Source organism: Bos taurus, chromosome 23, assembly GCF_002263795.3.
Source record: "Bos taurus isolate L1 Dominette 01449 registration number 42190680 breed Hereford chromosome 23, ARS-UCD2.0, whole genome shotgun sequence".
In the NCBI taxonomy this organism is placed as follows: Eukaryota; Metazoa; Chordata; class Mammalia; order Artiodactyla; family Bovidae; genus Bos; species Bos taurus.
The window spans coordinates 36832588-36860520 of NC_037350.1; the positions used below are offsets into that span (position 1 = coordinate 36832588).

At 42.2% G+C, this 27933-nt stretch overlaps 1 protein-coding gene across 6 annotated transcripts in view; it reads right to left on the reverse strand.

Annotated features, from left to right (window-relative positions):
• The window catches only part of CDKAL1 (CDK5 regulatory subunit associated protein 1 like 1), a 739806-nt gene that overhangs the window by 99976 nt on the left and 611897 nt on the right, over window positions 1-27933 (reverse strand). For 5 of the 6 annotated variants that reach the window (XM_059880369.1, NM_001192691.1, XM_059880368.1 and 2 more), the window contains 2 exons: window positions 21691-21774; window positions 18132-18296 (listed from right to left, as the gene is read on the reverse strand). In XM_059880369.1, coding sequence (XP_059736352.1) covers window positions 18132-18296; window positions 21691-21774 — 249 coding nt within the window. Of the gene's footprint in view, window positions 1-11257; window positions 11308-18131; window positions 18297-21690; window positions 21775-27933 lie in introns of those variants that run through there. The other variant, XM_059880370.1, reaches the window with a different exon arrangement.

Sequence of the window (27933 nt, forward strand, 5' to 3'; positions counted from 1 at the left end):
TAAACCATCACTTTCTAAGCTTAGCTTTACAAGACCAGAACTAAGAGGCTGATTAATTTCTCCTAGGCCTGAGTCCTTTGATCTTCTTAAGTCACAGATGGCTTTGAGAAGTCAGTGAGGACTACAGACTGGTCCCCCAGAAAAATGTGGAGGCGTCTGTGCACACATATACACAGCCTGGCTCACACCTGGCAGAGAACTTCAGGAGGTTCACAGATCCAGATACCGTGGGGCCTGATGCCTTCTCTCAAAAAAAAGCAATTCAAAATTAGGTACAGGCACTTGGAATGGCCCCTTCAAAGTGTGAGTTCCTGAGTCTTAAGCTCTACTAGCTTCAGGGAAGACCTACCCCAACCCTCAGCTCTGAATGCTGGACCTTGGTTCTGTGCCTGCAATTCCAGAAGCTGCCACTCGGTGATTACTGGTGTTGGATCAGGGGTCAGGCTGCCTGGGGGCAGGACTAGGTGAGTCTCCAAGCTTTAATCATTTGTGTATGCTTAGTCACTCGGTTGTGCCCAACTCTTTGCGACCCGTGGACTATAGCCCACCAGGCTCCTTTGTCTATGGGATTCTCCAGGCAAGAATACTGGAGTGGGTTGCCATTTCCTTCTCCAGGGGATCGTCCCCATCCAAGGATCAAATCCACGTCTCATATCTCCTCTGTTGGCAGCCGGATTCTTTACCACTGACCCACCTGTTTGGTTGATTTTATGAAGATCCACTGGAGAAAGGATAGGCTACCCACACCAGTATTCTCAGGCTTCCCTTGTGGCTCAGCTGGTAAAGAATCCATCTGTAATGTGGGAGACCTGGGTTGGGAAATCCCTGGAGAAGGGAAAGGCTACCCACTCCAGTATTCTGGGCCCTGGAGAATTCCATGGACTGTATAGTTCACGGGGTCACAAAGAGTCGGACACTACTGAGAGACTTTCACTTCGTAACACCTTCTGCTTCACAAAGCTACAAGAATAGGTAAAGTACTTGTGCTCCGAGTCTAAAAAAAAATCCCTTAGACTGTTAACAAGAGTTTCATAAAAATTTTTCCTCTGCTCCTTCCAACTCATTTGCCATAAAATTTTGCTCAAAATATAAACGGTACCTATTAAACTACCATTGTAGATTATCTGGGGCTGGGTTTGCCTTAGTCATTCTTCCTCAGGCACTGATTTTTTTTTTCCCTCTCCCACGCAAACACTGAACACATTTGAACATAACTGACCCATCTGGTGCCAGCACTCTCCTGTCCTGGAGGGACAGGCTGCATCACAGGAGCGTATGGAAGTGCAGTGGCCTCCCCCCACAGCCACAAGAAGCCCCCTGACCGGCCACTCTCCCTGAGAGCAATGTGAGCCTGACAACAGGGCAGCAGAGAGAAAACGCAGCCTGTCTTTACCACGCTGTGCTTCTCTTATTATCTCTGCTCAGTCGTATCTGACCCTTTGCGACCCCATGGACTGTAGCCTGTCATGCTTCTCTCCATGGAATTCTCCAAGCAAGAATTCTCCAAGCAAGAATACCGGAGTGGGTTGCCATTCCCTTCTCCAGGGGATCTTCCTGACCCAGGGATCGAACCCAGGTCTCCCGCATTACAGGCGGATTCTTTACCATCTGAGCCTCCAGGTCTTCACTCTGTACCAATTCATGATCTTGATTAAAAGAGTCTGATGATGTGTTTTTAAATATGATTGAAAAAAAGCTTCTCAGATGACAGAGTAATTGGTAGCCAACTACAATGTAGCTTTGCACATTTCAATTGTCAACTACCACTGGGATACTGAAGGAAAAGTAATTTGGAAATAAAAGTAATACAAGGACTTTCTCATAAAGTCCAAGTTCGTCTAACATGCAAACGCACAACTACTGCAGTTTCCACAGTCAGAAGCAGCATTCATGGTTAGAAAATAGTGTATATAGTATTTCCATGCTGTAATGGAAAAAAAGTGCTTATAGGTGAAGTGATGATAAATAACCAGTAGCAAGATAAAGTTTAAACATAGACATGTGCATAGATTAATGCACATAACTGACTTTAGAGAAGAAAAACTTGGCATAGTCAATAGTTCTGGAAAGTAAATAGAAGGCTTGAACCTTCCATAAACCTCTTAAACATTTTCAGAGTAATTAACTTTTGAAATTCAAGACACACTTTTATCTCTCAAGCTGTAATACAACAAATACAAGAAATTTTATTATTTACTATGACCAAACATCAACGCTCAGATCTATAATTCTTAAGAAGTCAAATTCCATTTAGAAGTGCCTTTTACAAGACAGATGGAAACAGAGCAGGATATGACCTCTGCTCAGTCAAAAAGATTCACGTATTTATCTAGTCACAGTAGATTAAGGACATATTGAGAAAGTGCTAACTTTAATTAACATGATCTTTCCTCCTTGTAAATCTCATTGTTTCATTGATTAAGTTCTAAACATACTTACATCCAAATTCTTAAACATATTCTACGAATTTTCAAAGGTGTAGCTTATCAAATCCTATTAAAGTAATAAATCTATTAGAATAGAACCATGAATATACACTAAAAAAAAAAAAAAATCCTAGAAACCAAACCAATTTTGATGTTCAGAAACCTCAGGAAGCAGATAACACCTTCCTCCAATATCACACCACCATTGCTGTGGTGCTATTTTCAAGGAAACTAGAAAGGAAGGAACTAAGTTAGAGACAGCTCCAACGTCCTTCTCCTTTTCACCAAAAACATTTATAAAGTGAGACACGGCTGCAGAGCCAGAGGCATAAGGATCAGGCACGGCAGGCGGAAGGTAAGCTCTGTGCATAAACACAAAGGAGAAGACTCAGTGTTTCTGGAATGTTCCCCAAGTGTCCAGCACATGTTTTTATTCCCCATGCCATCTCTCCTTTAATGCTCCCAACCACTCAGTGAAGAAGTTAACGTGAGTTTCTCCCAACTTGAAGTACTTGTCCAGCTTATAGAGCAGGTGTAAAGGGGGAAGGAGGGGAGAGGCATGGCTTTAGTCATATTAAGTCTAGCTTGGGTGGTTACGCATCAGAGATATACTTATAATGCAATGCGAACAAATGAGAAAAATCAAGGCACTGCTTAATTATTAAAACAACTGCCAGTATCAATATTCCTACCAAAATGACTTTGTCCACTTCACAGGGAGGTGATGGTGTTGTTCTGTGTTTCCCTACAGAATGCCCGTCCAGGAAAACCAGCCTCAGGTCAGGTGATTCCACACGACCTGTCTCGCGGCTCTGAGCCACGCTGAGACTCAGTAAACGTGACCGGTGGATGGTGTGTCACTGGGTTTTCTCTGCATGGGCAACACGCACACATCCCTAATCTGCTCACATTAGAACATGCTGCAAAATGTGTTTTAATGAGGAACAGTTGGTCTGGTTCTGCTCAAATAAGAGAGATCCCTGTAAGAGAGCTGCCAACTGTCTCCCCATCTTGCAGCGCAGCTTCTAAGTGAATTCTTCAGCCCTGCCACCTGCAGGTGCTGCCAGGACCCAGCGATGGCATTCCATGTGCCAGTTCCCTTTCCCGGACGAACAGACAACCTTGTCCCTGCGTTCCTGTCATTATCTGATGCCAGGACAGACAGGGGATCACAGAGGCCAAGGCACCTTTCTCCACTCTTCTTCGGGACCTGTCTCTAATTGGGAGCATATTAATACCACGTCACTAAGAGTGTTCATTATCTCCAAACCAAACATGGTAGCATTTTCTAGCTCTTGCAGTCTCCGGAAAGAACGCTACACACACAGTCCATTAGTGTTACAGGCACGTCATCATGTAACAGGATCAACAAATGAAACTGGGAATCTAGTACACCTGTTCATTTATTCTGGGAGAAAACTGACACTGGAAAACCTCTGCTGCAATTACAAGATGACAGCACAGTACCATCAGCCTTGGGGTGCCACTCTGGGGCATGAGCAATTCTAAAGCAGCCATTATTCATGTGTCATTTCCCCTCCCCCCACCTCAAATGTGTACTTGCCATAAGATCATTAAAACTGCAAAGAAAATGTTTTCAACTGGACCACATACACACTTAAAAAACTCACTATGATCTCAGTTTTTTTCATCTTATTTTGGTGATCGAGTAAACACATGGCTTTGCTAATAAGGCCAAACATAAATTATTAAACTATCTACCATAGGATCAAATGCATTTCAGAGTCTATCCTGAATAATTCTGGCTTGACGTCCACCAAAGGAACAGATCTGAAGTGCCCCTGTGTGGTCTCGGTGACCCCTCCTTGTTAGGTGCCCAACTTTCTGACTTGAGCTGCGCCAAGTGAAAGAAAGATACATAATCATATCAAAAACCAAAGCTCGGCATCTGCCCATCACCTAATTATTTCCTGTAAGATCGTATTTCATCCTACTCAAGAGATCTGAAAACAACTCTTAAGCTCTGAACTTCTTTTAACAAATTCAAAATATTTCTTATGTGTAAATTTTCTCATGGCCCAGAGGCACTGTTACAGCTTGAAGTGGGAGCTAATAGGGAGGAAGGAAAAATCGTTTGATATCTTAGAACTCAAGATAAATTAGAGTTTAGAATCTTTTCTTAACTGAGCCTGAACATATGGCCTACACAGAAAATCTATCGAAACCAAATATGTGATTAATGCAAGGAAACTGTCTTGAAATATACATTATGCAGTGCAGTACACTATTGGAAAAGAAACTCAAAATCTCCTAATTTTAAAAAGTTTGCTTAGAATACAAAATTATCTTCAGAGCAGAAAATTATCTCTATTGTAACTGCATTTTATCCCTAAAATATAAACTTAGGGAGGCACATCTTCACTCGAGCATCCCTAATGTCGCTGCTGAGAGAGTCCGGGGAAGAAGCAATGAATGAAGGTGACTGCTCAGGCTCGCTGCCTTCTCACCCCTCCACTGTGGGCTTCTGTCTGAATGCTTTCATCTTATTTGTCCTTCTTAATCTTAGCACCAAACGTCCATTCAAATAAACCTACACTTTCCTTATTTTCAACTTCTTAACACTCACCAAAATAAGGAGCAGGGTAGGGTAGAGAGATTCAAAATTAATAGTACAGTTCTCTCTTTTGCTTACTAAATATCAGCCACAGATGTGCACACACACCCACACACACCTACCCCAGGAGGCTTGCTTAGAACTATAAAGCCTGGGATTACAATGTTCATGACAGTAGCAGAAATCAGAACTCATCTATTCCAAATTATTGGCTGGAAATAAGCAAGCTGCTCCACAGGTGTGGTAAACTTAAAAAAAAAAGAAGGGATGAATTGGGTCAAAATGCTTCGTTGACAATTAAGTCCTTTCGATAATCTCTTAAACCACAACTGAAACCATCCTCCTCCTCACACGGAGCAAACTGAGAACTGGGATGTAGATGAAGATAACAATTGAGTGCCTTGCAGTTAATCTTTAATCAGTCCAACACAAAATAATTACTCTTAGGGATTTTGTCCAAATGGGTCACCATGAGAGTGTTTTGGCAGAAGTTTGGGTTTTAAACAATAAGAACAACAAAAAAAATGGGTGATGTTACCTGCTGTCACAACCAACCCTGTCATCCTGAGTACTATCCTCAATGCCATTGGGTATATGGTTTTAGAATCAATGAAGTAAGGGATACCCTAACAGCACAAATATATTCATTCATTCATTCAAGAGACACCGAGTGAGCAGGCGCTATTTCAGACATTAAGGCCAAAGGAGTGAGCAAAGCAGAACAGCTCAGCCCTCATGGATGGGACTCCTGTTTATTAGCTGGAGACAAGCACATAAATATTTGCTATGTCTGATGGTACGATGTACCATCAGGACAGCAAGTACTAGGTCTGACAGAAGGTGGGGGTAACTATTTTACAGAGGGCTCCTCAGGAGCCTCATGGATAAGGTGGTATTTCAGCAGAGACCTGACTGGAGGAGATGACAGACATGTCATGTGGCACCTAAGAGAAGCATGTTCCATGCGGAGGGACAAGCAAGCGGGAAGGCCCTCCGGAGGGAGCAAACTCGGTGTGTTCACATCCAAGGAGCAGCATGAGCCTGTGGCTGGCTTAGCGGGTTTGACGGGGAAGAGGTCGATGATACGGTAGAGAGACCAGCGGGGTGTGCAAGGCACTAGGCCTTGGAGGTCACTACAGGGCCTTTGGCTTCCATTCTGAGTGTCATGGGAAACCCTAGACTTTTAAAAAAATTTTTTTTTTACTGTGATGAGATACATATAACATAAATATTACCATTTGAATCATTTTTAAGTGTACAGATCAGTGGCAATTACAATTGCCATGTTGTACAACCATCCCCACTGTCTCTTTCTAAAACTTTTTCATCATTCCAAACAGAAACCCTACAATCATTAGGAAACAACCCTTGTACCCACAACCTCTGATAAACTCTAATCTACTTTCTGGCTCTACAGAAAGAGGCTCTGCTTATTCTAGATCTTGTATATAAGTGGAATCATGTAATATTTGTTTTTTGTGTGCCTGACAGGTCACTTAGCATAATGTTTTCAAGGTTCATCCTTGTGGTAGCAAGTATCAGAACTTCATTTCTTTTTATGGCTGAACAAAATTCCATTGCATGTATATATCAACATATCAAACACATTCTGTTTAATCCATTTATTTGTTGATGGACACTTGGACTGTTTTCAGCTTTTGATTATAGTGAATAATGCTGCTATGAACACTGGTATACAATATAATTGGCATAGAAACAGAACAAGTATCTATTTGAATGCCTGCTTTTATTCTGTTGGGTACATATGTTAGGTCATGGAATCCTAGATGGTTGTGAGCACAAGAGAAACATGATCTGACTTTTATAGATGGTATAAAGAGGGAGACCAATTAGGCAGATTGTTTGTGTTTATTATCAGATTATACAGTACAGAGCATGGAAAACCACCTCCTACAAGAATATTTTTTTAAAAAAGCCTGTAGCAAGTAACACTATCCTGCACCATGATGCTTTTTGACAGTTCAGAGGAACTGACATCATCTGAAGGAGAGCAGAAAAGAAACAGCACTCAAAGTCAGTGAAAAGGGGAAACTTAGAAACACGATCACAAAGTATTTGTTTTAGGTAACCAGCAAATTTGGAAAACTCAGCAGTGGCCACAGGACTGGAAAAGGTCAGTTTTCATTCCAATCCCAAAGAAAGGCAATGCCAAAGAATGCTCAAACTACCACACAATTGCACTCATCTCACACACTAGTAAAGTAATGCTTAAAATTCTCCAAGCCAGGCTTCAGCAATACATGAACTGTGAACTTCCTGATGTTCAAGCTGGTTTTAGAAAAGGCAGAGGAACCAGAGATCAAATTGCCAACATCTGCTGGATCATGGAAAAAGCAAGAGAGTTCCAGAAAAACATCTATTTCTGCTTTATTGACTATGCCAAAGCCTTTGATTGTGTGGATCACAATAAACTGTGGAAAATTCTGAAAGAGATGGGAATACCAGAACACCTGATCTGCCTCTTGAGAAATTGGTATGCAGGTCAGGAAGCAACAGTTAGAACTGGACATGGAACAACAGACTGGTTCCAAATAGGAAAAGGAGTCCATCAAGGCTGTATATTGTCACCCTGCTTATTTAACTTATATGCAGAGTACATCATGAGAAATGCTGGACTGGAAGAAACACAAGCTGGAATCAGGATTGCCGGGAGAAATATCAATAACCTCAGATATGCAGATGACACCACCCTTATGGCAGAAAGTGAAGAGGAACTCAAAAGCCTCTTGATGAAAGTGAAAGTGGAGAGTGAAAAAGTTGGCTTAAAACTCAACATTCAGAAAACGAAGATCATGGCATCTGGTCCCATCACTTCATGGGAAATAGATGGGGAAACAGTGGAAACAGTGTCAGACTTTATTTTTCTGGTCTCCAAAATCACTGCAGATGGTGACTGCAGCTATGAAATTAAAAGACGCTTACTCCTTGGAAGGAAACTTATGACCAACCTAGATAGCATATTCAAAAGCAGAGACATTACTTTGCCAACAAAGGTTCATCTAGTCAAGGCTATGGTTTTTCCTGTGGTCATGTATGGATGTGAGAGTTGGCCTGTGAAGAAGGCTGAGCGCCGAAGAATTGATGCTTTTGAACTGTGGTGTTGGAGAAGACTCTTGAGAGTCCCTTGGACTGCAAGGAGATTCAACCAGTCCATTCTGAAGGAGATCAGCCCTGGGTGTTCTTTAGAAAGAATGATGCTGAAGCTGAAACTCCAGTACTTTGGCCACCTCATGCGAAGAGTTGACTCATTGGAAAAGACTCTGATGCTGGGAGGGATTGGGGTCAAGAGGAGAAAGGGACGACAGAGGATGAGATGGCTGGATGGAATCACTGACTTGATGGATGTGAGTCTGAGTGAACTCCGGGAGTTGGTGATGGACAGAGAGGCCTGGCGTGCTGCAATTCATGGGGTCGCAAAGAGTCAGACACGACTGAGCGACTGATCTGATCTGATACTTTTAAAAACGCTGTTGCGGTTATAAACGTTACTGAAAAGACCAATGACCGCCTCCTCTTCTCACGGTATACATGTCATGGATGTGATATTAGCATCTCAGTTAACCAGGCCCAAATAAATCTTCAGTGATCATCAGCACACCTCCAATTTGGTACCACATAGTCACGGATCACTTCCTCTGTGCCAGTACCATTGGGTGCCTCCCATGCATTATCTCATTTCACTGCCAGAATTACTCTACTGAATGGACTCTATTACCCTCAATTTATTGAAGAGGAAACACACCGTGAGATGGTAAGTAACCAGCCAATGATCACACAGTTATCAGGGACAGAACCAAAATCCCAAATCTATGTAGAAAGATCACAAAGTTTATGTGCTTGAGGGATATACTTGTCTTTCAGAGTGGATATCTGCAAGAAAGAATCCCCAGGAGCTGGGGGCCTCCAGAGGGAAAATGCTGAGCTCGATTATGTAAATCTCCAGTGTTTTTTGGCTTTTCCTTTTTTGTCCTTTGGACTTCTCAAGTGGTGGCAAATTTGAAAGTTACCAGATCTTACTTTTACAGGTTGACTTCCTACCAGACAACTGTTGACTTGACACATGGCTTGTACATTTATGTTTCTCAGTAGTTTTATACAATGGTGTCGGGGAGGTTGAGGGACAGGAGAGAATTTGTTTCTCTGAAGCCCTTTAAATTTAAAACGTGGCAAACTGTGCTACAAAACAGAAGGTATTCATGCTTCTATTATTTTAGGCACAAGTCAAAGTTAGTACTCTGAACATGACAGGAGAAACAGGCTGAAAATTGATGGTTAGAAGCATGCCTGGCTCTAAGGTCCTCATCGTTACAGTTTCCGTGAAAAGAATTTAAACTTGCAAGATTATTATCAATTTAAAAAGAGGCTTTTGCAATCTGCTTATCAAGATGTCAAATGACTTCAAAGAGCAGGCTGGGTGGCTTGACTGTGATTTTTTTTTTAGCCTTTGAAGAATATACTAATGTCCTGAGCTGAAGGAACCGAGGATTATCAGCCTATCACGCACTGTCAACCTCCCTGCCTCCGGCCAAGAAAGCCTCTCTCCTACCGTGCACATCAGTAAGAGTCAAGTCCATTCTACAAATGTGCACAGAGCACCAGCTCTGAGTCAGGCGCTGTGCTATGACCCAAAGCTGGTGGCAAACGGAGCAGACGGGGCGGCCCTGCTCCTGTGAACTTGGCTCACACAGGCAAATTTCACCATAACACTTGTGCTCAAAACCCTTCCAGCGTGCATGGCAGAAACTCCCAGTACTCCCTCATATCTTATTCATACAGAAGTGTGTATCTCCTAAACTCTAGGCCATGTGAATACTTCTAGCCAATGGACAGAAGTAGAAATACCCTCTGCCCCTCCTGTGCTGAGGCCGTGAAGAGCTGGTTCTCTAGCCGGTCGGCCTGGGTCCCTGAGTGCCTGTGTAGAGCAGATAAGCCCTGGTTTGAGATCACCCAATAAATGGTACTAGATGTGTTGCAGTGAAGAGTAGGAAATAAACCTTTCCTGTGTTAAGCCTGAGATTTCAGGGTTAATGTGTTACTGCAGTATCATAGACTAATACATGTGCTCTACTGTATTGGGCTGGCCAGAAAGTTCATTCAGGTTTTCCTGTCACATCTTATGAAAACCCCAAATGAGCTGTTTAGTCAACCCAGTGTAACATGCTGCTGTTTTTGTTTGGTCATAAGTCATGTCTGACTCTTTTTTTGACCCCATGTACTGTAGCCCGCCAGGCTCCTCTGTCCATGGGATTTCCCAGGCAAAAATACTGGAGTGGGTTGCCATTTCCTTCTCCACAGGATCTCCCCAACCCAGGGATCAAATCCGTGTCTCCTGCATTGGCAGGTGGATTCTTTACCACTGAGGCACCCGGTAAACCCAATATAATCTGCTCCTTCACTTCAAAGCCCAGAGGGCCACTCTTTACAATGAACATTATTATACACTTGCGCCCAACTGCCCACATCTACTTACAGATGCCCAAAGAAAGCCAAATTCATTCCTGCTCATTCTGTCACTGACTTATGTTCCTTTGGTACTGAGAAGAATCTTCTCCTTCACTTGCCTGATTAAGTCCTTCTTATCTTCCAGTCCAGTTCTAACCCCATCAGACCCATGCCACCCTCTGCAGTGGGAACTGTGTGAATACCCTCATCACACTAGTGTTCTCCACACTGTAAATTCCACCTCACTGATACAGACTCCAGGAAACACGTTCCATCTTCCCATCCTCTTCTGTCCTTCTGGTGCAAATCTGAAGCCCTGGTTCCACACTCAGATGCAACAGGTCTGAGACCCGGATTGTGAAGCAAGCTTTGTCAGGAAGTAGACAGAAGCTTGGGGCTTCTGTCTTGCTGGGGCAAGAGGGGCAGAGGCAACATCTCTTACCAGCAGCTTCTATGTGGTTTGGGTCTTGTTTCTGGAAAACTTAGCAAAGAGTCTGCCCGCAGCCCTTCTAATTATTCTGTGAACTGCTCAGTATCCCTTTTTGGACCCCTTTCTGTTTAACTGTTTTCTGTCGTCTTTAGAGAACCCTGATCCATATATTCGCTGATCCCTCAACTCTACAAAGGTCTCCCATCTTCCAATTTCTTCTGATCTGATGTCATCTCATTTATCACCTTATATATTACAGATTTTGTTCAAAAAGCACCTGTCTTCCTTTCCCAACTACACTTCCATCTCCTTGAGGGCAAGGATCACACCTTAGACTCCTGACCCCAAGCAGTCTGGACCTACCTTACAGACTGATCGGAGGACCACTTGATTTATCATCCGAACGAGGACCCCTCAAAGAATGAAAAAAGGCACTGTTATTAATTATACCCAGACAAACTGAGACGTGATCATACTCGGCACTGCTCACTGATGCCTGAGTAAAAAGCTCAAGACTTTTGAAAGGAAAGGAACATAGTCCAAATGAGAATACCAAAGAGCAGTCCTGGCATCTGAGATTTGGTGGGGATCACCTGTAAAACTCCCATCACCAGAGCAATGACGTCACACAGGTAGCCAGCGCACACCCACAGGACCCTTTCTCACTCCAATCCCTCCCAACAGGGGTCACAACAGAACAGCAGAGCCACCAGGAGAACATCCAGACTCAAATCTCAAAGGCTAAGACCATATTCATTACTTCTATCTCCAATATGTAGTCCAGTGCTGGGATAATATGTTCAGTAAGTGCTAAGACATATCCTAAGAGGCCAGGCATTACCTGTGGGTTGAACGTGTGAGTCATTCAGGCTCAGGGGCCTGATCCTTTTCTCTCGCCCTGAGCCCCTCCTTGCCCTGGGAGTCTGCCCCCGCTTTTGCCTCAAGCCCCTTGCACTTGCTTCCCCGCATGTGGGCAAAGGATGCAGAGGACCCAGTCCCACCCTAGGATGCCTCTTCGTGAGCCTGCACAGCCGTGTAAAGAACACTTTTGAGTGTTCTTGCTGCTCTAATCCAGACTGGAATCATAAGTGGAGGTAACACAGGTAAGAAGCCTCAACACCCAGCACATAGTAGAGGCTCAGTAAATGGCAGCTATTGTTATTATCACTGAGGTGGAGTCAGTTCCTTGATGCACGCAATTCCCCTCACCATGCCCTGGCCACAAGCCTCAAGGGGGGGAATATTATCACGAGTGATGGCACAGTTAGTGATACAAGTGAAATGAAAGCTAATGGTTTAGCATCAGCCTGCTCTGACCACACTGTGGATGGTACTCAAACTGGTGAGTGGAAGACACGGCTAACATACGAAAGGCCTTCTGAACTGACATAATCGTATGAGTTAGGCTGTAATCCCCAATAAATTCAGCTCAAGCGCACAGAATAAAAGCTATGTATCTAGACTGTGAAACCCAAATACGCCCTAACAGATCTACAAATGAAACTAAGTAGAAGCCGTAAGAACAGAAGAAATGGACTAAATATTAAACGTGCTATAGTTCTCACCGTGACACCGACTGAACATATGGGCAATGAAGAATTCAATCTTACAAGAAGTTAAAAGGGGAAAAAAAAAAAAAACTAGGAAAAACTGCTTTGGGATTGGAGCCAGTATCTTGGGGGGTGGGGTGTGGAAGGAAAAATAGGAAGGAACACACCCTCATTTGCTTCTAACACGGTTAGCTGATCTGTTTGAAATTAGACCTACTTTCAAATGTTTTAACTTAATTATTAAGCCATTTCTTAACCTCATGAATGCAGTTTTCATGCACTTTCAAATCTGGCCCAGAACTAATAGACCCTTTTACTTCAGTGGTTTTGGAAATGAACGTTAGATGGAGAGGAAAGCATTTTAACGATGCCTTTCTAAGGGTCAAAGCTCCAAAAATATAGTATAGTTTGTACATAAAACTCAGTACACCTGAACATCCTGCTGGCCCTTTGTCTGGTAATGAGGCAAACCACGCCACCCTTTAAAACTCCCGCTTCCTCTCTGCGGGCAGTCGGCTGTGTTGGTGCTGAGCTATCTGACCGCTCAAGTGAATACATTATTAGGATCAAAGTCCCGGTAGATGAGAAACAGGTGACAGCCGGGGACCCTGGGGCAGCCTTCCCTTCCCTTGTGAGAAACAGGGCAGGTCCTGGTCTCCATTCTAGAATATTCTTTAAAAGGCGGTGTAAGGAATAAGAGAAAGAAATGCCTGGCAGTAAGAACAGTCAGTGATATAAGATTGTTATGAGTCTCTCTCTGTGAATTTGTCATTCTCACTGTGTGGAGGAACCCTTAAATTGATCTGTACAAAATCAATGGCTGATGAGCACAACATTTGCAATGATACAAGACTGTGCAATTTTTACCTTCATTGCCTAAAGTGAAATGATGCTGTAGCATGTGCTGCAAATTATAATGATAATTATTATTAATTATCAGTGACCAACATTTACTGTAACAGGAGCTGACATTGATTGATTGCTGAGTCATTTCTATGGAAATTCTATGAAGTGGGTACTGTTGTTATTCCCCAATTCCAGAGGCAAGAACTAAGCTGGAAAGAGGTTGAATAAGTGTCCCAAGCTCTGTTTCTTATGGTAAATCAGGGATTCAAATGCAGATGATCAGAATACAGAATCCATGTTCTTATTTGCTACACTGTGTTGGATGGTGAAGACCAATGGAAGCAATGTACCACTTAGAACAGTAAAGACATTAAAATAAAGCCATTAAATCACTGATTTTTAAAGGAATACTTACTGCATCCCTTTATCAAATACTAACATACACACTATGCCGTGGGTATGTTGTCCACATTATCTAGTTTAATCTTCTGCAAATCACTTACCTCCATTCTACAGATGGAGAGACTTGACTGAAGAAGGTGTGCTGTACAACACTGTAGGAATTGTGGTCTGAACCCATACCTGCCAGGCTCCAAGTCTCGAGCTCTTTTCAGAGAGCCACCCTGCCTCTTCTTTCTTTAAAGTGATTCTTTACAAATACGAAGAAACTTAAAAAGAGGAACACTTTGGAATAAAACTGCTTACTTCTAAGTTTAGAATTAGGAGAGAATTGTCTTCCTTTCTCTCTTTTGCAAGGCACAAAATAGCTCTGACTTCTTGAGTATGGATCTAAGAGATGGGAGGATACAAGTGGTGTATGGTAAGAGGGGCCACAGAAGAAGAAACATCAGCAGTGGATCCGGCTCGTCTTTATCAAGCAGCAGCAGTGCTCACGTTCCCTGGTATTCCTAAGGTGGACTCACAGCTCGAACACCTCTTGGAACAAGGGGAAGATGGTTAACACTGTCCATTTTCTCATCCTTTTTTTCCTCTCTCTTTTTGTACCTAGTGTAAGCTCACTCTGGTATATTAAAAGTCTGGCATTACTACATTAAAATAGTAAAACTGCTTTTACAAACATCAAACACTCCTCCCCGACTTGAGCATCATTTTCCTGGAAGAGTGGGGTCTTGAATTTCAGTGTGCGTCTGTATTATCTAGACAGCCTTTGAAAAAACAGAGGACTAGGTCCCTCTCCTAGAGTTTCTAGTTCAGTTTTGGGTTGGGGCCCATGAATTTGCCTTATAACAAGTTCCCATATACTGCTGATGCTGCCAATCTGGTGACCACACTTGAGAATCACTATCATAGAAGTGAAGTTGAAGTCGCTTAGTCGTGTCCGATTCTTTGCGACCCCATCGACTGTAGCCTACCAGGCTTCTCCGTCCATGGGATTTTCCAGGCAAGAGTACTGGAGTGGGTTGGCATTTCCTTCTCCAACTATCGTAGAACACCTATGAAAATGTACATGTCCTCTGCTTTCTCCCATCTCTTCTTCATCCTAAGAACAAAGCTGCCTGACTGTGTCCACAGAAAAATGCACGATCTGTCCTTTATGTTTTTACTTTGAACCCTATAGTGCTTTCCATAGGATAATAATTCATAGCTTTCTTTCTGCAATTAATTATCCTTAAAGAATACTTATTCAAAAATGTTCCCTATTTGGTTAGAGGTGGCATTTTTGGCTCCAATCTTCTCTAAAAATAATCAGACAAATTTTGTCTCTCTATCCTATTCTCTTTTCCCTCTATTCTTCTAACCAAACTGAAAAGAGGAATAGCAATAACCATTTAAAAATGTTACTACATGCTGTTTTTATTAGGATATAATTTCTTAGAGGACAGTTACCTTTTGACTCTACAGAAGCTTTCCTTTTCCACCATGCTATGGGCATTTACATAACTATCATTATTTGAAAATAACTAGGCCTTATTTCTATTAATATTTACAGAATTCAAAGTCCTGCCACAGGGTAGGCATTCAACCCGTTTTTGTCAGATGAAATATTTCAAACACTGAGTCTTAGAGACAACCGAGGTCCAGAGAACCTAAGTGATGTACAGAAGGTCACAGAGTCTATCACCACAGAGGCCAGAATCCTCTGATCCAGATCTCTTAACTCCCACCCGGCCTGCACTTTTCCCCTGGTCTGTTGTACCCCTCCCAGTTTTAAGTCCAAAGTAGCGTAGGGCTTAAGACTTAAAGAATAATCATAATATTCTCAATTAAGGAAACATATTTACTATGGGAAACACTTTTTTTTTTTCTTTTACAGTATTTTGATTTAGATGCTTTGGCTTTTCTAGATTTCTTTATAATGTGTGGAGGAGGAAGCATTTACTGTAGAAAAACTCAGGAAAAGCCAAGAAAATTTAAGAAGATAGAAATTCTGATGGGATTAGTTTCTTTGGCACTGAATAGATTACCCTATCAGAGAAATTCACCGCCCGCTCCCCCACAGATTATGTGCACTGCATAATCACAGCTAAATAATTAAGAACCAAAGGTCATCTTCGGAGTCTGCTGTTTCTAAAGCAGCTAGATTTAGGGGAAAGGGGAGACAACCACTTAGTAACTACTTACTATGTCCCAAGCCTAGTTTTAGGTGGTTTACATACTATTGAATGCGTTCCTTTCAACAACCCATGAAAGAAATGATTATCCCCATTTAACAGACTAAACCAAAGCTCAGAGGAGTAAATTGACAAGTCGAGATGCAAACTCAGCTCTATCTGACCCCAGGGTCACATTTCATCCACAGAGTGAAGCTCATTTTTTCACTGAGGAGTTCCAGTACCTTTATCAGAGCTCAAAGAGCTCAAAATGTCTGAGGCAGGATTATAACCTCTATCGCCTTCCTCTAAATCCTATAAAAATGGGAGCTGTTCTCCTGTTTAATCTATTTTGGTTCATATCATCAGCAAAAACGTTTGTAACACCAGGACAAATGCTTTTTTGAAGAAGGCTTTTTGACCCCGAGTTTGGCATATCTTTAAAAGCAGACAAATAATAAAACGGAAAGCTCTGTTCATTAATTTACATGAAGTCACAAATGGTGATAAAGGGATTGCTGGATGTTCCCCTTAACGTTAAATGCACAAATCAATATTCTGAACCCTTTGGCCTCATGCCTGAGATCAACCTATATTTCCTAGAGGGGCAGAAGGGCCAGCAGTCAAATGACCTTTATCCTCATCTCACCTAGGACTTTAGGGTCAACCCAGCCCAGAGGAGGGATTGGTCAGGGAGCTGATGACACCATTTCCCAGGCTGGAGGGAGGCAGAGGAAAATAGAACAGACTGGCCCGTGGAATTTAAATGGGGCTGCCCTCTTAGGAAGTAACATTACAGCGAAGGAACCAATGAAAGGATGCTGCTTTTCCTCACTTGTATATAATTATAATGTGATGTTTTAAAATACCAGCCATTTTGATAGGCATACATGAAGGAATTAAATCAGGCAGGGTCTTTGAAATAACAGTTTTGGCCACTGCTGCTATTTGCCATAAAATTCTTTTCACTGTGGCAATTTAAAATCAACCTTGTAAAATATACCATGAGGAAAAAGAGATTTTTTTTTTTCTTAAGTCGCTTGCTTGAAAAATTTCTGAAGTATTACCCAAAATATCAAAAGCAATAGAATTCAAATGCTGGATTTCATTGCTCCTTCCTGGTCATCCATCCAAACCCCCAAGTATGATGTATGATTTTTTTTCTAAACAACAGAAAACATTAATTTCTATGCTTATATGCTTATCAAGTTGGAGAGTTCCCTCCTGGTCAAGTGGGCTGATACACTTGGCAGGGTTTCGACAAAAGCTGGCTGACATCACTCCGCATCAGTCAGACGGCTGTGCCCACAGAGTCTTCACATGTCCTTGTCAAGCTCGTGAGAAGTGTCACTCACTTTCGGATTTCAGAGACTGTCATCACAATAGGTGAGAATACAGATAATACGACCCTCTTTGTCACTACTCCTAACGTTTAATGGACATGCCTTTGCCATTGCTTTGGGGTGGGGGTGGGGTGGGATGGGAGATAATACATCTACTAAAACAAATCTGGAGTTACACAGCCAGATAAATATCACTCATCATTTTTCTGAATGTTAAGTCAGCGCTCTACTTTTTATTTTTTTTGGAGCACTTAACAATTGTGTTGAAGAAAGGACATCAAATGATGCTTAGAAATGTGATACACATTTTCATTTCACACTCCATCAGCTTTTACAGCTGTAGCTCAATGAAATGTAGGAGAGAGCCTGGCAAACAGCCATATTTACCAAGGTATAAAATAGGGGTCAGGTTACTTTTTTATAGAAAGAAAAAAAAAATGTTTAATTTTCACTCCACATGACTAAAGCAGATACTCAGCTAACACCCTAGAGAAAGGCACCATAACCATATCCACTGACATGGTTTACTGCCTGTTTAACTGTAGGTAGTTTTTTTTTTTTTTACTGTATTATAACCATCTTCACAAAGCACAAAAATGACCCTTTTTTTCCTTACCTGCTTCCACTCAGGATCTACTGACACAGAAACATACTGATCAGATCATCTTTGCTGTTAAATCTTTCACCTGGAAATAATGGCTTCTGCCCTCTGCCTCTAGCCTAGAAGCAGAAAGAGCTTCTTCCCTCCGCAAGCAGAGAAGCAAAGCTATAGGCATCAGCAAAAATGCATCTTTCTAATTCGGATTTCAATCTGTCAGAAAGGATTAAAGCCTCATGCATATATAAAAAGGGAACTGTACAAGATAACAGAAACATGGTTGGAAATCACTGAGCTTCCATAGCTGCCTTTTACCAGCTGGGCAGAGAGGAAGGCGCTTTTACCCACCTCTGTTAAACCCGAGACTTCTCCTCTTGCTAATGGTTTGCTGATGGATGGTGTGTATACTTTCGCGTCTGAAACTGGCTGCCCCTTCATAAAATGTTTTCCTGATTCATAAATGTCCACTTCGACCATTTTTCCCATGAATGTGGGGTTCTTTGGCACTAAAACCTGAAAAAAAAAATGACAGAAGACTTAATTTTTAAGAAATAAAATTTTATTTTAGAACAGCTTGAGGTTTACAGAATTATTGTCCATAGCACAAAGAGCTCACACACCCCAGGTGCAATTTCCCTCTCATTAACATCTAAGCTGGTATGATACATTTGTCACAATTAATAAGCCAATATTGATGCATTGTTGTTGTTCAGTCACTAAGTTGTGTCTGACTCTTTGTGAACCCATGGATTGCAGCACGCCAGGCTTCCCTGACCTTCACGATCTCCCACAGCTTGCTCAAATGCATGGCCATTGAGTCAGTGATGCCAACCAACCATCTCATCCTCTGTCGTCCCCTTCTCCTCCTGCCCTCAATCTTTCCCAGCATGGGGGGCTTTTCCAATGAGTTGGCTCTTCGCATGAGGTGGACAAATTATTGATGTATTACTATTAACTAAAGTCTATAATTTATTCAGATTTCCTCACTTGTCCTTTAATGTCCTTTTTCTCTTTGGGGATCCCATCTTAAGTGGGCTCTATCTTCCAGATACTCAAAAATCTGGGTATCCAGCAGACAGGGAGGGCATTTCTGGGAGGGGTGGGGCCACAGACAGTGCTCACTCCTCGCAGGACGCCTGTGGTCCTAAGGCACGTGGAAGGCACAGCCAGTTACTTCTGAACAGGCCTTTGATTTCCTGCTCTCGGCTGTCCCAGGCAATGAAGAAAACTGGGACAACACCGATGAAACCCTCATACGTTTGGAACCTTGCAAGTTCACTGTCAGAGTCATGATTTAAACAGCCCCTTTAAATTAAGGCCTGAATATTTGGGTGCGTGTGTGTGTGTGTGAGTGTGCACATGCCTGTTGTTTGGGGGGAAGAAGAAGAACATTTCACAATTCCCTTTTCCATAGTTCAAACCTTGGTGTTTGGAGCTAAATGACTTCTTCAACTGATGGTTTCCATCATTTCTTTCGCTCTGTTATAAAATGCATGTTATTTGCTAGTTCTGCGTCCACATAGAGCCAGCTCCTCTGAAGGGTACTTTGGCTGGCTCATAGGAAACTGTCAGATGGTCTCTTTCCACTAAAGATTACAGATCAAAATACTTGTTTACCTCCAGCAAATGTTTCTCCTCTTCTGGGACTTACACGTAGCCTGTATGTATTCTGTTCTCCCTCACACTTCTATTTCAGAACTGGAGCTACCTGCCAATCTTTTCAACTCAGAATCCAAAATAAACAGCCTAATTCTGATCCAGCAGTCTACTCTGATATCTAGATACAATCTTCACTTTTGGAGGTCATCTTTTGTAGAAAAATAATTCCTATGAAATCTTCGATAGGCTTGGTTGTAGAGACACACACACACACACACAAAAAGTCAGATGAGAGCCAGAAATTCCATAGCCAGTTTCTCCGAGAGGCTAAATTGGATCTTGGTGTTTCTGAGTTTGATTTTTTATGACCATTGAGTACACTGCTTCATCAAAGTATAGGAAAAAGGTCACCTGGGTGGTGGATTACTCATGGCAAGCAAATGAACTAAGAGAGCCTTAGTGTCAGGATATGAAAGCCCTTTTAAATCAGTTTTTATAAAATAAGAAAATCTCTAGAGTAAACTGTCCCTGGGAGATCTGGTAGTATTCTGGGGGAAAATAACTCTCCTTGATCTGCTGCCTTGATCTGAATGAAGGGCTCAGTGTTTTTTCCCTCTCCGGTTTTAATAATTGGAAAAAGCTCTACTGCTTTAAATTGGAGGAAACAGCTAATGAGGCATGCCATCGCCTTTAAAATGAAGGGGGAAAAAAAGTTCCCTGCTGAGGCAAAAACCCAGATGGCAAGAGAAAGAAGAGGAAAGAGGCTACCAAAATATAATCCAGCTCCTCCAGAGAGCTGAGCAGAAGGCTGACCTGAAGAGGAAGAGGGTTCTCTGGAGTCATTTACTGAGATGGAAAATGGGGACTCTCAGCTCAAACACGGAGAGCTGGGATCAGTCCTCAACTGGCTGGCTCAAAGGTAAAGAATCTGACTGCAATGCAGGAGACTCAGGTTCAATCCCTGGGTCGGGAAGATCCTCTGGAGGAGCAATGGCAACCTATTCCAGCATTCTTGCCTGGAGAATTCCATGGGCAGAGGAGCCTGGCGGGCTACAGTTCATGGGGTCACAAAGAGTCAGACGCAACTTACCAACTAAACCACCACCACCACCTCAAATGTAGTCTCTACTGGGGCCTAAACAGGGCATGTTCAGCCTGGGCCTTGTAAGGCTCTCCCCCGTTCCCTGAGGACCCGGTGCCCAGCGTGAGATGAGTCCACATGGAACACCCATGCTGGAGCCTTACTCCCACTCCTGCTTCCCTGCTTCTAACACAGGCGGTCAGCCTCCCTTGCTCATCCCTTACCAGGGTGGCCCATACTGGCCTGAAGAGCCTTCCCAAGCCACAATCCACAGAAAAAAAGTTCACTTCTCATTTGATGAGAGAAGAACAAAAAAGTAGGAAAACCCGCCTGATATTAAGAAAATACGATCCAGGGATGACCCAAAGAATCCCTCTGCCCCTAGGAGCGTCTCTAACCCAGAGGGGCCTATGGCACCTCCTCCTTGGCCCTTCCCAGGGCCAATGGCCCCTGAAGGAGGCACTGTCTGCTTTAGTCATTTTTGAACTGCTTCACCGCCTGGGGAAGTGCAACCCCAAACACTGAACTAGAAGTCTGGCTGCTGGTGCAGCAAAGCACGCTGCCTTAGAAGGGCAGGGACTGGGGAGCCCCTTCAGCTGGGCCTCGAAGAAAACTCTCCACGTGAAGCTAGTGTGATCCTCACTCTGGTCTCCAAAGTTGTTCACACAATGTGAGCTGAATCCAAGGAACTCTTTTCCTTTTGCCCTCAGCACTTTTCATTATGATGGAAGTTCTTTTTTTTTTAAAAAGGCAATACAAAAAAAATAAAACTCTGAAACTAAAAAAGCCAACCAACAGACAAACAACCAAAAGCCTGTTAGAGCGCTGAGACAGGGAGAGGAAGTCCCCGCCCTTCCAGGCCGATGTCGCCGGTGCAGACATCCTTCCTGTCCCCTGGACAGAACTTTTCCCTCCACGGTGCCAGGCTGTGGGAGGCTGGGGCAGTCAGAACTGCCTGTTTCAAACTCCCCAACGCCAAAGGCTGCTCCCATCAAAGACGAATGAGGACTAAAACAGACTTACTCCTTTGGATAGAATGTTTTGTAGATCCACAAAGATAAGCCCCACGTTAGCTTGGCTGGCTTGATGCTATAAAATAGCCTTCCTGCCACAAGATGCTATCAATACGAATCTCTGCTACTTTAAGTCTCTTTTGCTTAAATTGATTTACTTTCAGAACTCTTTCTCATTTTGGAGAAATCCTGAGAGTGTGGGAGTGTCTCTTACCTGCTCGTAGAATCGATTGTGCGCAACATAAAACTTGGAATCAAAAGATTCTTCCGTGACTAACACTTGTTGTCTCTGACCAATCTGTGGAAAGAGGGGAGAAAAAAAAATAGGAGCCATCAGGCAGATGTCTGAGAATCCAAAATAAACACCAACCCAAAGAGTTATGGACCAGCAAGTCATGTCTTTTTAAATTGTTTTTTTTAAGATTTTTTTTTAATGTGGACCATTTTTAAAGTCTTTGTTGAATTTATTACAATATTGCTTCTATTTTATGTGTTGGTTTTCTGGCTGTGAGGGATGTGAGATCTCAGCTCCTCGATCAGGGATGGAACCCACACCCCGTGCACTGAAGATGAAGTCCTAACCACTGGATCACTGGGGAAGTCCCAAGTCGTGTCTTCTTGAATTTAAAGTAGATCTAAATTGCTAGCTACTTAACAGCCAATACAAGAATCATGGATTCAAATTTCCAGAAAGGCATTATTATTTATGTAGTAATATAAAATTTGGGTAGAAAAAAATCTTATTGTCTTAGAGAACTATGAAGCAAAACTTGATCTTATGTCTTCCTTCAACAGAAGTTAGATAATTAAGGCTTCTGAGACATACAAAAATCTTCTAAATATCACTTTGTTTCTTGAAACAAAGTTGCAAAACAAGCCAGAACAAGCTGCTTCTAATCCAAATTCATGAAAATATTTTGGCAATATGAGAGACTGGTAATAAACATTAATTTGAGTTATGAGGGATGTAACACTAAAGAAAACACCTCAAAAACTAGTCATTAAGTCTCTGCACCTAAACATTTCATATGCTGCATGCAATTCTGAAATTATTGATTAATTCAGTTATTTGCTTAATATACACATTTTCTCTCTCACGGGCAACTGTCTCTTTTTTTTTTTTGCTGCAGCTGTGACTGCATATTAATTCTATTTTTTTAAGAGACTATTCTCTACAGGATCTGTATTTATGATTTAAGCATGGATTTTTAATAACCAATAAGTTAAATTAGCCAAAACGTTGGTTAAAGCAATGTGACCATTCTAAATTATTCTACCATTTCCAAGTTTATTCCACTGTGAAATGCAACATTTAAAGTATCAGTTATTTATTTTTTTTAAACAAGGTTGTCAAAATGGCTGATGAGGCAAACCAGCTATATTAGATGATTATGCCTAGAATCATTTTTGCCATTGCTCCTTGATAAATACAACCCTCCATGTTAAAGTACGTTGGCAAGATTTTTTTGAACAAAATCCCTTTTCTCTTATGTAGGGACTTGTCACCATGTTCAGGCAGTTACCACTTAGGAAACATAAACACAGCTGCACTAAATAGACCACCTAACAATTACAAAGAAAAAACTGAAAACACCAAACTCCTCTCTCCATTATACAATGCCAATACCTAAATACACTATAATTTGCTCTTTTTTTTTTTTAACTCTATCATTCAAATATAGCCACTTAGTAAAGTCTTCAAGATGACACATCACAGACTGATGTAGTTCACTCCTTGAAAACCAGTGAAAGTTCCTGCAACATTAATCTCTTTTAAAAATCAAGTTACAACAAAAGGAAGTTCTCCTAACTTCTACTTTGAGCTTTAATGGCCCTGTTTATTAAAAACAAAAAACAAAAAACAAAAAAAAAAACCCTGATGAATACTGGGTTTCACTGAAATATATTCTTCTGGAAGGAAACTTAGAATGTTTGCACACATTTCACAGTGTGAGTTGCTTATGACTTAGGATAAGTATCTGTCAATGGTTCTTAAGGAAATCTGCAATTACACTTCATCTAACATTAAGTTTTCAGGAAATTAACAACAATACGAGACTGCAGAGCCACCAAAAACGAATGCTGAGACTTTCCTCTTGTTAGAATTAATGTGGATGTTTGCAGTTATCACTTTGGGGGTTATTCTATTTTATCTGGAGAGACTAACCATGACAGTAATTCACACACATAGTTAGAAAAACTTGCTATGTTTATACAGCACAGGGCAGGGCATTTGATCAACCATTAGAGAACAATTTGTATGGAGTATTTAACTATTTGCCAGTGGGATTCAGGAAAATTGCGATGGGCGGTCATTTACAGGGGCAAACACCTCTCCAGTCACCCTTTTGGTCCCTTCAGCCATCGATTTTGTCTCATTGGCTCTTTAAGTTCCCCAGAAACTACTGAGCAAAAATGAGCATGAGCAACCTAGGACTTTGACCAAAAATTGATGCCATCTATCCCCACCCCCTGAAACCGCCCTCCCCGCCACACACACAAAAAATAATAAATGCTCTAATGTAGTATTTTTTAAAGAATGAACTGAACATCAAATATGACTTTTAAGAGAATCAACGGTTTCAAATAACCTTAAAAACAACAACAAAGTTAAGGAAGTGTGTAGAGGGGGGACTGGAGAAGGCAATGGCACCCCACTCCAGTGCTCTTGCCTGTAAAATCCCATGGAAGGAGGAGCCTGGTGGGCTGCAGTTCATGGGGTCACTAGAGTCGGACACGACTGAGCGACTTCACTTTCACTTTTCACTTTCATGCATTGGAGAAGGAAATGGCAACCCACTCCAGTGTTCTTGCCTGGAGAATCCCAGGGATGGCGGAGCCTGGTGGGCTGCTGTCTATGGGGTCACACAGAGTTGGACACTACTGAAGTGACTTAGCAGCAGTAGAGGGGGGATTGAGCTGGAATTCTGGAAGAGGCAACATTGCCTTGGTGACAATAAGGAAACTTACAGTCCAAACGTGTAAGTCTTAAATCTTTTTTTTAAATGAGCCATCTCCCTATTTTCCAACCGCTTTCTCCCCAACTCTACGTGACAACTCTGTGTGGTTAAAGATCACATAACAAGATTTAGGGTGTAGTCAGTTGCTCAGTTGTGTCCAACTCTTTGCGACCCAAAGGACCGAGGCCTGGCAAGTTCCTCTGTCCATGGGATTTCCCAGGCAAGAATACTGAAGTGGGTTGCCATTTCCTTCTCCAGGGCATCTTCCCAATCCAGGGATCAAACCCAGGTCTCCTACATTGCAGGTGGATTCTTTATTGCCTGAGCTATCACGGTACTAGATTTAGGGTAATCATCCTAATTTGACTTAGAATGCCTCTACTGCCCAGCAAGGCAGTCTTGGTCTCAGAGGAAGAAGCAAGGCTTCAGGAGCAAAAGGGCAAGACTATAGATACCCTTAGGTCCCTAGGACTACCATCACTCAGCTCTCAAATATACTAAAGGCAGAGGGATCCCCCAGGAGAAGGATCAGCCTGTCTTACAGAAGGATAGGTGTATACAGAATCTTCACTGAGATTCTGCAGCATCTACTCTCTGCTGACGTTCTGAGATTCTGTGAAAAGGAGGCTTCTTCCCTGGCTTCTCACCCTTGCTGACAGAACCTCCCCAGCAACTGGAATCTCTGACAGGAATGCAAGGCTATGTCACTGGCTTTGAGACAAGCCCCTCGCAGAGGAAGTTAACAGAATGACTGCTTGTGTAATTTAAAAAATGAACAAACTCCTGAGTTTACAGAAAATATATACAGGTACACACACACGCCCATAGAGAGAGAAAGAGAATACAAAGGAGGTTGAAGATACTGGTTTCAATGCCCTCTGTGACTGGCAGCACAATATGGCTACTCAGCAGGAACGATGAAGACGCAAGTGGAACTGTAAACCCACAGAAGGATCCAGAGGATGACTCCCAGATAACCGGAACTTTCAAGGACAGGATGGAAGGGGAAAGTGATGGAGGGAGAAGGAAGGGTCAGAAGCAGGAACGCACAGTTTCAGCAGAACCCTGGGGAGAGGAAGAAGGGTTATTCAGACATCAAATGCCACATGTTTGAACTGGAGAGTGGGGCGAGAGGACACAGGTCTGAGTAGATTATTTTTAAGATAAAAGAAATTTGGCTACATTTTGGGCCTTTGATTTCCTTACAGGAAAAAAATGAGAGTTTGGTAGAAGTAACAATGGAGGTGGCGAGGCAAGCAGACTGAAGAGGAAGTGGATTCTGATTTTTAGAGGACCTTTCAGGTCCAAAATTCTAAGTCATCATTCATGGTAGATTTGATCTGCTGACAAGGTTTCAGATGAAGGAAATTTGTACTCTGAATCCAGGCTGTCCCTTTTCTCCCAGTAAATGTGTGCTTAGAGCCCTCTGCAAACTATAGCCACTTTCTTGCTGCCCTGAAAGGAACAACTTGATTTTAATACCCACCAAAGAAACATTGACAGAGTCTCTCATAAAGCTATCCAGTGACCTGCACCTGAAGAATCCTGTTAAAATCTTCCCAACAAAGTTCTTTTTAAAATAATCTCTTTGCCTTTTGATTTGCTTTACAGGTACATAATCTATAGCTGATTTATAAAATGCTTCTTTAATTTCTAAAGCATTTTAGAGTTTAAGAAGTTGGGTTGGGAATATAGTCTCTTGCACTTTTCACTTTCCATTTACAAAGTCTGACCTTCAGGACATGCGTCAGAACCTTTCAAAGTGGTTGTCAGACCTGGCACCTGCTGTAAGCAGACAAATGTACTCTGTAATTTATTCATCAGATGTCAGTGAAGACAGTGGCTTTTCCTATGACACGCACAACTTCTTTCAGTCCATATGAACCTGACTTCAAAATTACATTTTAAGAGAAATGAACTGCAGAAATGTTGCAGGGAGGAAGCCAATTCTGACTCCATGTTGGAAACTTTCGTTGACTTGCTTTTTTTTGCTTTTATCATTATAATCAATACTCCATGGCTTATTATTACTGATACTCCATGGCTCGCCTGGGGGACCCTGCCCTCTGCTTGACTGTGAACTGAAGTGCCTTTGTTCAGCTCATGGAGAGAGAGTTTGTCCCTGTCCACCTGTGAAGAGAAGAGATTAACACACCCCTTCCAACAGCTGGCCATTCCCTTGGAGATGTCTGGCAAGATGGAAGACCCTTTCACTTGACTTTCTCACTGCCTCTTCCTCTCTGTTCTGCCTTTTGACTTTAGCTCCTCATTGTTTCTTTCTCTCTGATCTATTAAAGAATCTGGCATCCAGACCCCAATAAGATGGTTATTTTGAGGTGCTAGCCTGCCAGCTTGTCGGTCTGCCCGCTCCCCGATTAAAGTCTCTTTCTTGCCTCAACACCTTGTCTCTGGGATTCACTGGAGCCTGATGTAACAGAAACAGTCCTATGAAACCATCCCTCCGTTTCACAGATGGGGTCACTGAAGGTACAGAACAAGCCCATGGGATCCTGCATGATCTGCTAATCTCACAGAGCTGATGGGAACCATGGTCCCTGCTATGAAGGCGGGAGGTGCAGGCGGGGTAGAACTTTCCAGGCTTTGTTGGAAAGACGTGAGAGAAAAAAAAAAAAAAAAGCACGTCTGCTTTTTTTTTTCCAAACACAAAGGCAGAAAATAAAGACTGCATTCCCTTGAATAGACAAAGAAGCTCAGAACGTGAAAGGGGCTTAGCAAACTCTGATTTCACAGAGAGGAGACTGAGGTTCAGCAGAATGCACTGATCTGTTCAGTGGCCGAGAGAAGTCTTGGAAGCATCCTTGCTACTTGATGTCTCCTATGGAATTCCTAGCTGCAGAAAACGTACAACATCAGGGCTCTAATTCTGGAGTGTGCGGCTTTTCCTTGAGCAGAGAAACATCTGTGACAGACAAAAAGCAGTAAAGCAGTGGCTTTTTTTTTTTTAATTCAATTTGGGGGCAGATTTTTCAGTCCGTTATATAATCAGCTGGCTGTGTTATTTGTGTCACATCTATGCTTCAAATTTTCCCAAGTGCCTGAAGTGGTGAGAAACATCAGTTCTAGCCATATGGGCAGATAACACACAGAAAACACACACTAGCATGAAAAAAGCAGTGGTTTCCAACAGAATTGGGTTGCTGAATGAATGCTCATTCAAGTACATTCTGTTTCTCCACGGGTCCTAAAACAAACAACATTCTGCACGGCTATTTCAGGATGTAAAGAGAGAAGCTAAAAAGAATTGCTTCAAGACAGGCAGAAAATACTGAAATTTAACAAAGACATTAAGAGTACTTGGGTTTTTACCTTTAACCCAGTAAGAACTGTGACTTGTATAAGTATTCTCTGAACTAGAAGAAGCAGAGTTTCTTTTAAGTCCATAATGTGGCTTTAAAATATAAACTTTATGTAAATTTTACTTTTTTTCAACTTTTTTTTCACTCTTCTCACTTTTGTTTTACTTAAACAGAAAAGCT